The 13,618-nt window shown below is 46.4% G+C and overlaps 5 protein-coding genes across 5 annotated transcripts; 2 read left to right on the top strand and 3 right to left on the bottom strand. All coding sequences in view use genetic code 12, as the record gives it.

Annotated features, from left to right (window-relative positions):
* Positions 1-22: 22 nt before the first annotated feature.
* On the top strand, positions 23-1,498 carry PSN45_000427 (uncharacterized protein; the record flags this gene model as incomplete). Its single annotated transcript, XM_006687846.1, has 1 exon — positions 23-1,498. The coding sequence occupies one exon, from the start codon at positions 23-25 to the stop codon at positions 1,496-1,498; it is 1,476 nt and encodes a 491-aa protein (XP_006687909.1).
* Positions 1,499-1,555: 57 nt separating this feature from the next.
* On the bottom strand, positions 1,556-3,676 carry GLC3 (alpha-1,4-glucan branching enzyme; the record flags this gene model as incomplete). Its single annotated transcript, XM_006688747.1, has 1 exon — positions 1,556-3,676. The coding sequence occupies one exon, from the start codon at positions 3,674-3,676 to the stop codon at positions 1,556-1,558; it is 2,121 nt and encodes a 706-aa protein (XP_006688810.1).
* Positions 3,677-3,882: 206 nt separating this feature from the next.
* ARP4 (NuA4 histone acetyltransferase subunit) lies at positions 3,883-5,283 on the bottom strand (the record flags this gene model as incomplete). The annotated part of the gene is made up of 1 exon (XM_006687845.2): positions 3,883-5,283. The coding sequence occupies one exon, from the start codon at positions 5,281-5,283 to the stop codon at positions 3,883-3,885; it is 1,401 nt and encodes a 466-aa protein (XP_006687908.1).
* An 83-nt stretch (positions 5,284-5,366) lies between these two features.
* On the bottom strand, positions 5,367-7,115 carry MIC60 (MICOS complex subunit mic60; the record flags this gene model as incomplete). Its single annotated transcript, XM_006687844.2, has 1 exon — positions 5,367-7,115. The coding sequence occupies one exon, from the start codon at positions 7,113-7,115 to the stop codon at positions 5,367-5,369; it is 1,749 nt and encodes a 582-aa protein (XP_006687907.2).
* Positions 7,116-7,242: 127 nt separating this feature from the next.
* PSN45_000423 (uncharacterized protein) lies at positions 7,243-13,616 on the top strand (the record flags this gene model as incomplete). The annotated part of the gene is given in 3 exon segments (XM_006687841.2): positions 7,243-9,068; positions 9,396-9,414; positions 9,429-13,616. 3 exon segments carry the CDS (start codon positions 7,243-7,245, stop codon positions 13,614-13,616), a joined length of 6,033 nt encoding a protein of 2,010 aa, XP_006687904.2.
* Positions 13,617-13,618: the final 2 nt, after the last annotated feature.

Genomic DNA, 13,618 nt, shown 5'->3' with positions numbered 1-13,618 from the left:
CCAAACCTCAAATCACCTCAGCATGTTCAACCTGTGGTTTGTTGAAGACAACCAGGGGAAGATTGTCCTGTATGACGTCAAAAGCCTTAGAAGGCTTGGGAGAGATCAGGCTTTTTGCAACAGTGTTTCTGAGTCTCAACTTGACAAGGTATTCGATGTGTTGTTTAACTATGAAACCGGCTTGGACCAAAAAGTTGAGATCATCGCCACCATTTCCAATATCGTACTTGTCAATAGACACCTCCACATGACATACTTTATTCCTCGATATTCCAAACGGCTGTTTGTATATTGTGATAAATTAATCAAGCAGTTTGAGGCCGAGAAGCTGGACTTCCGGTATGACTTTGCCAGCTTGGTGCCGATTTATCGGATATTGTTTTTGACCTTATACGGAGGGTTGGAGCAGATTTGCGATGCTATAATCAACGACGTGTTTGGAATACTTCTTGATGGGTTTAAGTGCTATGTGGCAATTATGGACGATCATAGCAATGTTCCTATGTTCCAGTTGTTGGTGGTGGAAATCTTGAAGTGTTTGTACACTTTACACCATAAGTACCACTCTGGGTCCGAGTTGGTACAAGACGAAGGGTTTTCGGACGACTGCTTGAAAATTATCAACCAGTTTGTGGGTGTACGCCACACGGAAAACGGCCATTTGATCATCAAAAACACCCTCAACTTCTTGTTGCTTTTGCATGGCGAGCGAGAAGAGTCTAAATCCATAGACCTTTACACGGGCCTGATAGAGTTGTACCTTGAATTTTTCAAAAATTTGGATGTGCTTTTAAAAGAGCACTTGGAGACCATAAAACGTGAGCCAGGGAAGAGTATAGTTGCCTGTGGGTTTGCCGTGAACATGTTGGTGGTTTTGGACCATATGGCTAGTCTGTTGAAACGTGATGTTGAACAGAATCCCGAGTCCGCTAAGTTCAACCAACTTTTGACAGAATTAGCACTGTTGATTCTCCCTAGCGATGGTCTGAAGTTTGTCTACAATGAGTTCATTCAGTACGTGGCCACCATGATATTTTCTGGTGCTGATGGGCTGTCCTTTTTTGATCTCAAGAATGCTGGTTTCACCAAAGATTTGATTCTCAGCATCTTGTACAGTTTAACATACGACAAAGACATTGTCAAGCACCAAAACAACTTTTTAGAACTTGTGGGATATGTTTTTGGACATAAGTACCTCGAGAACCATTCTATTGTGCTTGACCCATCCATAGACATAAAAAGTGTTCAGGAGCCCACATCAAAGTACCTTGATACAGATGATTATAACCGCAAAAGAGCCGGTGTTTTCGGTAACATACCAGCCGACCAATCGGGTGGTGGCTCTGTCGATGACTTGACGGAAGAAGAGAAGGAGAGAGAAGCAGAAAAGTTGTTTGTGTTGTTTGAAAGAATGGAGAAGCTAGGGACATTTGAGAATTTCCAGAATCCGGTGAAGCAGTGGCAGCAGGAAGGGAAGTTCGAAGAGTTGAAAGAGTAGTTAGTTTTTCAATAAATGTCGAAATTGATATAGAAAAAACGGAAGAATAGCCAGCATCTAGCTAACAACTTTTTCTTCCAACTGAAGAACTAAAGCGGTTCTTGAAGGAACGTAGATGAATAATGAGTTTGCTCTGTCGTTCCATGGATCATCGTTTGTGAAAAATTTCAATGGTTCTCCTTGAGCATTCACGGGACCAACCCGGTCATGACCTCCGAAATCTGGAGAGTCCGAGTTCAATACAATCCTGTAGGTACCAGGAGTATGGACTCCTATCTTGTAGTCTGCGAAAGACTGAGTGGGGTTGAAGTTAAAGATGAACAAAAGCCCATTTCTTTCGAACACAACCACTTTATCTCCTTCATGCTTAAGCGATACGTAAGCTTGGGACGAATTCAAAATATGATAGTTTGAATCCAATCTCTGCATGGCACAGTCAAATGCAAATAAAAACTTGTAACGAAGTAAATCATCCTCAATCAAATTGAACTGTCTTCTGGCATAGTGGTAGGATTCACCGTTTCCGATTCTTGGGAAATCCAACCATTCAGGGTGTCCAAACTCGTTACCTTCAAAGTTCAAGTATCCTTCACCACCAAGACTAAAAGTGATCAACCGGATCATCTTATGTAAAGCTATACCTCTGTCGATAACAGGAGTGTTTTCTGACATCACCGACATGTTGGTGTACATTTCCTTATCCATCAACCAAAATGCAAGGGATTTGTCCCCCACCAATGCCTGGTCATGGGACTCACAATAAGCAATGCAGTTCTCTCCGTGTCTTCTGTTCGTGAGAGTGTGAACAATGTTCCCCAAATCCCATTCCTCATCTTGCAAGTGCTTCAAAATCTTGATCCACATATCAGGAATGGCCATCGAAAGTCTGTAGTCAAACCCAATACCTCCTTGTTTGATGGGCAAACAAAGCGTAGGCATTCCGCTTACATCTTCAGCAATCGATAAGTATCTAAAGTTATCCTTCTCCCCCTTATCAACCAAGAGCTGGTGGGCCAACATAAAGTACAAGATGGCATCGTCATCCACCCACTGGGGGTTGAAGTACTCGTTGTAGTCTCCACTGAACCCAAAACCTAACCCATGATGCTTATACAACATACTGGTAACCCCGTCGAATCTGAACCCATCGAAGCGAAACTCGTCCAAAAAGTACTTCAAGTTCGACAACAAGAACCGCAACGTCTCGTAGTTGGAGTAGTTGAAAAGCCTTGAGTCCCACTGATCGTGAACCCCTTTGCTTCCTCCGTGGAACAAGTAATGGTCGGTTCCATTGAACATATTCAACCCATCCTCAACATTCTTGGAGCTATGCGAGTGCACCACATCGAGCAACACGCGAATCCCCAAACGATGAGCCTCATCGATCAACTGTTTCAAGTCATCGGGAGTTCCAAATCTCGAGGAAATGGCAAAAAAATTGGTCACCTGGTACCCGAAAGAAGCATAGTACGCATGCTCCATGACGGCCATGAGCTGAATGGTGTTGTAACCCAACCGGTGAATTACCGGCAAAATGTTTTGGGTGAAGTTTTTGTAGGAGCCGATCTTTGGTTCAGGGGTGGAAATCCCCACATGGGCTTCGTAGATTCGAACACCACCATCCTCCAGTAACTCGGGACGAGGGTGCTTAAACTGGTACTGGAGCTCACGTGGCGGGTTGTAGAACCGCGCGTCGTACAACGACGGGTCGGCGGACGGGGTGCACCGGTGGGCCCAAGGACAAATACGATAGATCACTTCCCCAGACGGCAAGGTCATTGCTATTTTATACTTGGAGTCATGGGGAACCGCAAAGTCGCCGTTAACGGGGGCAATGGTCAACTGCCACAAACCAAAGTCGTTCTTTTTGTGGAGCAGGTGGGCATGAATGTCCCAGTTATTGAAGTCGCCAACAAGCGCTACTTTCTCGACATCAGGAACGTATTCAGTGATGGAAACCAGTTTTGTGTCCCAGTCAGCGTGTAACCCGTAGGTCAAGTAGGAGGATGCAAAGTCACTGAGAGAATTTTCGGTGTTCAGGAGCTTATTGTACCAGTCTCTAAACTTCAATTGACGTTTGATCATTTCTCCTTGGAAAGGCTCCAACCACGGATCCAAATCCAAAGCGCCCTTGACGAGGGCTTGGGGCGAGGACTCGGCATGGTTAACGGTGGACATGGTAATGAGGATGACTGTGTATTTGTATGCAAGATAAGTCAATGAATACCAAAGAACTAATAGACTCTTTGAAAAAGAACCAGCACCTGACAGCAAGAAAAATTATGGGAAAGTTCGCAGACAGTCCAACAAATATTTTTCAGGGTTCACATTTATGATATTGAGATAAAGGTAAAGATAAAGATTATATATAGTACAAAGGTTTATTATCTGAACCGCTGGTTCAAGATCTTATCGGGCCCGGCCTCGTCGTACTCCTCCTTGGTGACCCACATCTGATGGAATGTACCAAGCGATGCCAACACACTGGCCCCAATCCATGCCTGGTTAACTCTTTCACTGGAGTTACCTACTGCGTGTAACCTGATTTTGAGACCCGGGTTCAACGAAGACAACTCGGAGTATAGCCGCTCGGTCACCTGTGGTATGAGTGAGGCTCCACCGGTAACAATGATATTGTGGGCAACAGAAGCTCTCAAATCAATGTCGATGGTCGACAACACATGAGAGATCAACTGAGTTAAGCCTCTAGTTTCGGCCACCGATGGTTCTGTAGCAGCGGGTGGAGGCGTGGACTGGTTGCTTTCATTTTTCCGGGCTCTCTTCAACGGTCTATAGTCATCTTGGTTGGAGTCGATGGTCAAACTACCGTTTTCAACCGAGTACTTGTTGGCCAATGTTTCGTTGGTGAAGCTGTAGTTGTTTGGCTCGAACAACGAGTCGGCCATCTCGTACCTCTCGATGGCAAGCTCGATAGACTGGCCGTTGGGCAATTCAAACGCCCGTCTGTTCTCGTCTTTGGAATAGCTTTCAGAGTTCTCATCGGTGATTTGCTTGTCGGGAGCCTCGAGCAACGTCTCTTTCATCTCGTGGAACAACAATTCTTTTTGGTAGTCATCAAACGACTTGGTGATGTTTTTGGGGAGTTCTCTGGGTGTGAATACGGGGGGTTCTGGGTACTTTGTAGGAGTCTTGGTCCTGATTTTGTACTTGGCATCCAATGTCAACAGAGGGAATTTGTTCAAGAACAAATCGTACAATTGATCGCTCAAGTACTGGCCCGAGTAGTGCGTTCTCATGGAGTTTTTCAAGAGCGAAATCCCATCAATCACGGCGGTAACACTCACGGTATCATGGCCAATATTCACAACCAAACAATTGGGACGGCCTTGTTGGAACGATACACAGGTGGGGGCTCGGCCCAAATACAAGGCAGGAAAGTCGAACTTCTCGTAGATGTTTTCCACCAATGTTTGCCGTTGTTTGGCAGATGTCCATATGGGTTCTGTGATGAATATGGGCTGTTCCTTATAGTCCAAGGCCAACTCTTTATCGAAATAGTGATGGTACTGCTCGATGGCAGCATCCCAGTCCTCAATAACCGAGTCTTTTAATATGGGCTTGATATCGAAGTCTGCCCGAGGAACATTGATGGAATCACCAAATATGTGTTTCTTACCGTTGGCAGCATAATAAGAAGGAGTGATGATCTTCGGGAAATCGTCACCCGCGTATCCAATCCGTGTGCTCAAGGAGCCAGGGTCGAGAATGATGGCGTTGATCTCGTCTCCTCCATAGACATTGGCGTTACTATTAGCAGATGCCATGATGATTGTGTTGAAAAGAACGGTGAGAAAAGAGCGCTCCAAAAAGCGCGAAGATTACAACGAGTTAAATATATTGAATATGGCTATACAATTCTGGTTTCAGAGTCGACAACACCCACCAAGAACTGCACTTCTAATCTCTTTCTTCCATCTTTGACCCAGTCATCAGCTAACTTTCTGGGCCATCCCTTCAAGTTGGCAGCCTCCTCCACCGCCACGTCCAAGTCACCTCTGGTCAAAGCAGACTCGATTCTGCCAATAACAGACTCGATATCCTTACCATCAGGCTTGTTTCCCTTCACAGGCAACAACAACTTGGAGAACACCATCGACGCCAAATGCCCCAATAATCCGGCGTTTGGAGGTAACAATGAAGCTGATCTCAACTCGGGAGTCAACTGTTCCCATTTATTCAACAATTGGGCGTTGGTCAAGAGAGAATGGTTTGACTCGTTGACAATCAAAGGTTTCAAGTCATTTAAGACGACGTTGAGTAATTCACTGTTGAGGCTACCGGCCACCTTGTTGATTTCATCAAAGTATTGGATTAATAACTTGGGACTGTCTGTTTCTTTGGACGATGCCAACACATGCTTCAAGTTTCCAACGGCTTTCAGGAGCACGGAACGGGTGTGGTTGGCAACCAACTGGGTTTCTAAGGTCTCGGAGAACTCTTCCAAGTCCTTGACACGGGCATTCAATTGTTCTAACCCAGCCAACCTACCGTTTCTCTCAGAGTCAATGCTGTCCTTGATCAACTTCTCAAACTGTTTGGTCTGCTCGACTCTTACCATCGATACAGCGTTGACGGCGGCCTGGGAAATCGTCTGTTTGGTTGCTTCGATCTCGTGTTTCAAGCGATTGTTCAACTTAACTTCCAACTGAGCTTTTTCCAGGTTGAACTGGTCCAACAAAGTTTCGGTCAACTCCAACTCTTTCTTGGTGTATGATGATAACAAGTCGGTCTGTGAATCTCTCAACTTACTCTGCACCTCTTCTTCGAAGCTGACTGTCAACGAGCTCAATTTGGTAGCTAACTTGGAGACGTTTTCGTTGATGGCTTTGATCAATGTATCCTTGCCGGGGGTGTTCAGAGCATCCACGTCTATGGATCTTATCAAATCGTTGAACGATTCGACCGTCTGTTTCACAGAAGCATCTACAGCAGAGCTGACAGACTTGTTCAACTGGATCAAAGGGAAATGCTCCACAGTCTTTTTGACGGCTTCGACTGGTTTCTGCAACTGCTGGGCGGGCGTAGCGTCCTGGCCCAAGCTGGACACGTCGACGGGAGCAGCCGGCTTTGGCGGACTCAACTTGTTCTTTGTTTCTTCGAATATCTTTTCACCCTTGGAAGTTATTTCGTCCTTGGAGGGCAATTTAGCCTCCCAACTCGACACCTTCTTGCCCAAGCCGGCGAAGTAGTCCTTGACGTCATCAATTGACCCTTTTTCGTAGATGTCGATGATCTCTTCGTAGTATGGTAATTGCTGGTCGATAACAAAGTCCATCACCGTATCACTTTTGGTGGCAGCATACATGGTACCTCCGTATACAACACCGCCGGCAAGTACAATCTTGAACAAGAACAGGGGAATGGAGAACTTCTTTTTTGGTGGTGGTGGAGGAGGAATCACTGGAGGTGGAATTGAAGGTTTGGTGATAATGACGGGTTTGGGGACCGGGGTGGTGACGGGTTTGGTGATGACAGGTTTGGGGGTGGTGACCGCTGGTCTGGGTGGAGGCACCACGGGCTTCTTGACGTCGTTCAAACGTTTGGCCGACGAGGTCAACGCCCGGCGTGCCAGCACAGCACACGATCTACTTGACATGATATATACAATCCAATCACGATTGAGAGAGCAGTTTTTCAGTGTCGGTTGGAGCGCGCGCGCGACGCCCGCACGACCACCCTCGATTTAAGATCAATACACAAATACTAATAAGAACAACTAAAGAATGTCCATTGAACCAATTGCATTGTATCCCCCTCACCCATCGACGGTCCGTGCTCAAGCGACATCCCTCACGTATGACAAGGTCAATGGCCGTGTTGCGTACGCCATGGGCCGGTCGATATTCGTCAGGCCCGTCGACCCCCACAGCGCCGTCAAGTCATTCCAATTTCTGAAACACACGGCACCCACCACCGTGGCAGCGTTCGCCCCCAACGGCAACTACATCGCCAGCGGTGATGAGAGTGGCCATGTCAAGATCTGGGACACTTCGGTGTATGGAGATAAAGATGTGTTGAAAGAGGCGCCATTAGTCAAGAGTGATTTTCCCATTCTTTCAGGAGCCATCAAGTCGATTGCCTGGGATGCCGACAACTCGCGAGTGATTGCGGTAGGCGAAGGAAAGGAGAAGTTTGGCCACTGCTTCACGTGGGACTCGGGAAACTCGATTGGCGAGATCCAGGGCCATTCGGACGTGATTAATACGGTGGACATCAAGGCACAACGGCCGTACCGTGCCGCCACCGCCGGCAACGACAAGGCGGTGGTGTTCTACACGGGGCCACCTTTCAAGTTTGACAAAAGTATCCGGGATCACCACACAAACACCGTAAGAGCCGTCAAATTCTCTCCTGACGGTAAATACCTTTTAAGTGTGGGTTCCGATCGGTTGGTAGTGGTGTACGACGGCAAGACGGGCGAGTTTGTGACGAAGATCGAGAACGCCCATGAAGGAGGTATTTTCGGCGTGTGGTGGTTTGGCGATTCAAAGAAGTTTGCAACCTGTTCTGCTGATAATAGTGTTAAGGTGTGGTCTGTCGAATCATGGGAACTGACACAGACCTTAAAAGTAGGAGATGCAGTCACTGTTGAAAACCAGTTGGTGGGGCTTGTGGTAACTGACAAGTATATTATTGCCCTTTCGTTGAATGGGAACTTGAACTATTTCGATGTTGATGACGGATCGTTGCAAGTGGTGCAGGGCCACCAGAGTGCCATCACCGCGACCCTCGTGGTGGGCCACTCATTGGTGACAGGAGGCTCAGACGGGAGTATTTACAAGTGGACCATCGACGGGGACTCGTTGAAGCTGGTGCCGCAGTTTGTGGGTGGCCACAGCAACTACGTGGTGGACTTGGCGTACGATAAAAACTTAATTTCTGTGGGCTGGGACGATAAGTTGAAGGTGTGGGACCTTGACAACGGCACCCTGGTGTCGGAGACAGTTTTGGTAGCGCAGCCCAAGAAGTTGGTGAAGCAGAATGGATCGGTGAGTGTATTGTTTGAGAATAGTCTCACAGACTTCACCATCACCGAGCTGATCCAAAAGGGTACCGACACCGTGTTGAAGTACGACTCAAGTGATGTCGACGTTTTGGCCGAGAAGTTGTTGCTCACCAACTTGCTGGACAACAAGATCGAGTCTGCGTCTTTGAAATTCGATGTTATTAGAGGAAGTCCTTCGCTTGTGAGGGTGTCTCCCGATGAGCAGTACGTGGCTCTCGGAGATTCGACTGGAAAATACATTATCTACAATGCTGATGCCAGTATCAAAACCACCCGATGGACGTATCACACAAGCAAAATCGTGGACGCTAAATGGAGCCCTGACTCACAGTTTCTCTTGAGTGGTGGGTTAGATAGCAATTTATTGGTGTACTCGATCAAGAGAATTTCCAAGGTGGTGCAGGCTCCATTGGCACACCAGCTGGGGATTTCGCGGGTCGAGTGGCTTCACTACGATTTCGAAGGGTCTGGTCACGGGGTGGTGGCATCCACGGGGTTTGACGGGGCAGTCAAGGTGTGGAAAGTAGACTTATCAGTGTTCAAGTAATGGGCCGTTGCTGCGCGAGGCAGGTGCGCGGCAGATAACACCTCTTTTTATCCGGATATATGCTGAGGTAAGCCTTCTGACAGGTTTTCGCACCTCGCCATATAATTTTTATCATGAGGAATACAAGATAGAGTATGCTGGTTCCCATGCATCAGGAGCCTTGTCGCCAGTTATATGGCCTGCTGGTATGTTTCCCGTCTTGTGTCTATATAGAAATGAACAGTCGTACCCCGCGTCGTATAAATAACTGTCCTGCCGTTGCCTCTCCCGATAACACAGACCCGTCTTCTGGTAGTTGATATGCTAATTCCTTTAATCTCCAGCGGCCTCGACTATAAATATGTCAGATGCCCCAGACTCAACAAATCCATATTATCATGCAATCCCTGGAAGACCAGCCAGACCTTCGCCTCCAGAAGCGGCTCATGACGCCCTTCCTCAGTAAGAAGGTACCGCCCATCCCCTCGCCAGAGGATAGACTTCCATTCCAGGAAGCCAACGCCAACTTCATCCAGAGAATCCTATTTACGTGGCTTCATCCGATAATGAAGGTGGGTTACAAACGGACACTTGTACCGGACGACATGTACTGTATGACCGACGATTTAAAGGTCGAGGTGTTGGCACAGCTGTTTTACGACCATTTGGAGATGCGAACACAAAAGGCCCAAGCCAAGTACACGACCGAAATGAAGCAAAAACATCCCCAGTGGGACGGGGACATGTGTGAGTTTAAGATCCTGCGGTTTGACACCATCTACGCTCTTTTCTTGACGTTTAAAAAAAGATACGTTATTTCCTGCTGCAGTTTGGGGATTGCGCAGTTGGCACAGACGCTAAATCCGCTAATTGTGAAAAAATTGATCAAATATGTGGAATTGAAGAACATGGGCATCGAGACGGGTCTCGGCAAGGGCGTGGGGTACTCGATTGGGGTGACGGTGATGATTCTCTTGAATGGGGTGGCATTAAATCAGGCATTCTACCGGGCGATGTCGGTGGGAGCATTGGTGAAAGCAGTGCTTACGAAGGCACTCTTAGAGAAGTCATTCCGGTTGAACGCGGTGTCGAAACACCGGTACCCGGTGGGTAAAATCACTTCTATCATGGGAACCGATTTGCTGCGAATCGATTTTGCGTTGGGTTTGCAGCCATTTCTTGTGGTGTTCCCAATACCCATGATTGTCGCCATTGTGATTTTGTGTGTGAACATCGGCCCTGTGGCGTTGGTGGGGGTTGCCATCATGTTGGTGTTTGTAGTGTTCATGGGATACTCCACCAAGATGGTTTTTGCCAGGAGAAAATTGGCCACCGTGTATACCGACTCGAGAGTCAACTACCTCAAAGAGTGCTTGAACAACTTGCGGATCATCAAGTACTATTCGTGGGAGCCTCCGTACATGGACAACGTTTCTGGCGTCAGAAAGAAGGAAATGGGTATCATCTACTACATCCAGGTGGTGCGAAACGTTGTTACAGCCATTGCCATGAACTTGAGTTTGGTGTGCTCGATGATCACCTTTTTGATCTTGTACGCAGTGGACGGCACCAACGATGCTGCCAACATCTTCTCGTCTCTCGCGGTGTTTAACGTGTTGACCCAGGTGTTGTTTTTGATGCCCATGGCTTTGGCTGCCGGTTCCGATGCTTTGGTGGGAATCAACAGAGTGGGGGCCTTCTTGTCGAGTCCAGAGAACACCGAGCTGGACATCTCCATCAAGCCATCGCCGGAGGCCGAGAAGTATATGAAGCAGAACCGTCTTCTGATCAAGGTGGACCATGCTTCCTTCGAGTGGGAGGTTTTTGGTGAGGCAGACGATGATGACCAGAAGAAGCCTGTCACCAAGGAAAAACCGCAGACCCCAGTTTCTTCCATCCTGTTGGACTCCCTCTCTGATGGGACCCTCAACGAGAAAACCCTGTTCCCAGGCTTAAATAACATCGATATTGAAGTCAAAAAAGGAGAGTTCTTGGTGATCACGGGTTTGATTGGATCCGGTAAGTCGTCGTTGTTGAATGCCATGGCCGGGTTCATGAAGCGTATCGAAGGGACCGTCAGTATCAATGGTTCTTTGATGTTATGTGGACAGCCTTGGATTCAAAATACCACTGTGAAAGACAATATTATTTTTGGACACGAATTGGACGAAAAGAAGTATGCCGATGTCATTTATGCTTGTTCTTTGGAAAGAGATTTGTCTATTTTGCCGGCAGGTGATAGAACCGAAATTGGTGAAAGGGGTATAACCTTGTCCGGAGGTCAAAAAGCCCGTATCAACTTGGCGAGAGCCATTTATGCCAATCGAGAAATCATTTTGTTTGATGATGTATTGTCGGCCGTCGATGCTCGAGTCGGTAGACACATTATGGAGAAGTGTATTTTGGGGATGTTGAGTGAAAAAACCAGGATTCTTGCTACTCACCAGCTTTCTTTGATTGGGTCCGCCAGTAGAATCATCTTTTTGAACGGAGATGGCTCCATTTCTATTGGTACGCCAGACGAATTGGCGGCTTCGAATGAAGGATACAGAAAGTTGATGGCCTTCAACAATGCCACTGAAACTGAAATTGAAGAAGAAGACGAGGAAGTGAAAGTGGAGGAGAAAATCAATATTGAAAGGCAGGTTTCCAGGATTACAGCTGCAACTACAGTCTCTGAAGGAGAGCAGGAAGAAGACCATAAGGTCTACAATACTGACAAAGCTGCTGACGGAAGATTGGTGTTGCTGGAGAACAAATCGGTTAATGGGATTGGATTCTGGGTCGTCAAACGGTACTTCCAAAACGGATCCGGCCCTCTTCCTCCTCTTTTTATGCTCTTTTTGTTAATCTTATTCACCGGTTTAGCCTCTTTCTGTCTGGTTTTCACCAACACTTGGTTGTCGTTCTGGACCGAGAAGAAGTTTGATATTTCTGAAGGTGCTTACATTGGTGTGTACGTTTGCTTGGCCCTTTGTTCATTTGTCATGTACATGGTTGAGTTTGTGTTGATTGTGTATATCACCAACACATCTGCCACCAACTTGAACATCAAGGCCGTTCAAAAAGTACTTTATTCTCCAATGTCATTTTTAGATACCACCCCCATGGGAAGAATCTTGAACAGATTCACCAAGGACACCGATGTGTTAGACAATGAAATAGGACAACAAGCAAGATTCCTTGTGTTCACATCGGGTAATATAGTTGGGGTGTTTGTGTTGTGTATTTGCTTCATGCCATGGTTTGCCCTCTCGATTCCTCCTTTGGCATTTGCTGTATGTTGTATTGGAAGTGTGTACCGGGCTACTTGTCGGGAAGTAAAGAGACTTGAATCGGTGCAAAGATCATTTATCTACAATAACTTCAACGAAAGTTTGAACGGTATGGATACCATCAAGGCCTATGGAGCAGAAGAGAGGTTTTTGGAGTCCAATGCTTTTTATCTCAACAAGACAAACGAACCATATTTGGTGAATATTGCTGCCCAACGTTGGTTGACAGTATATCTTTCGATTGTCGCTGCTTGTTTCAACTTGGTGATTGCCTTGTTGTGTGTGACGGGAACTTTTGGTATTAGTGCTTCAGCTTCGGGTTTGTTGTTATCCTCTACTTTACAAATCACCGGTATGCTTTCTATGCTCCTTAGAAATTTCACTCAAGTGGAGAACGGTATGAACTCAGTGGAAAGACTTTGTGATTTCGCCTACGACCTAAACACAGAAGCAGCGTATCGCATAGCAGAAACAAAGCCAGCTCCAGAATGGCCCCAGAAAGGGGAGATTTTGTTTGACAATGTATCTATGGCCTACAGACCCGGGTTGCCAATGGTATTGAAGAACTTGGATTTCAATGTCAAGTCCCAGGAAAAAATCGGTATCTGTGGAAGAACTGGGGCTGGGAAATCCTCTATAATGACTGCTCTTTATAGACTTTCCGAGCTCGAGAAAGGAAAGATTATTATTGATGGAGTGGATATTTCCAATATCGGTTTGAATGATCTCAGATCCAAATTGTCTATTATTCCTCAAGATCCAGTGTTGTTCAAAGGTTCCATCAGAAGAAACTTGGATCCATTTGGACAAAGTACTTCGGAGAAGATGTGGAATGCATTGAGAAGGGCCGGTTTGATCGAAGAGAACAAGTTGGAAATGGTCAAGAAACAAGATAAGAACAGTGCTGACTTACACAAGTTCCACCTTGATCAAGTAGTTGAGGACGATGGGGTGAACTTCTCCTTGGGTGAGAGGCAATTGATAGCTTTTGCCAGGGCTTTAGTCAGAGGCTCCAAGATCTTGATTTTGGATGAAGCCACATCCTCGGTCGATTATGAAACTGATTCAAAGATCCAACAAACCATTGCACGGGAGTTTAGCAATTGCACTATTTTGTGTATCGCCCACAGATTGAAGACTATTATCAACTATGATAAAATTCTTGTTCTTGACAGAGGAGAAGTCAAGGAGTTTGATACTCCTTGGAATTTGTTTAACATCAAAGGCGGGATCTTTAAACAAATGTGTGAAAAGTCTTCTATTGTTAGTGAAGACTTTCAAAAAATATAGCT

The sequence above is a fragment of the Yamadazyma tenuis genome, chromosome 1 (assembly GCF_029203305.1).
Source record: "Yamadazyma tenuis chromosome 1, complete sequence".
NCBI lineage: Eukaryota > Fungi > Ascomycota > Pichiomycetes > Serinales > Debaryomycetaceae > Yamadazyma > Yamadazyma tenuis.
This window is presented reverse-complemented; position numbering and strand designations above follow the sequence as displayed.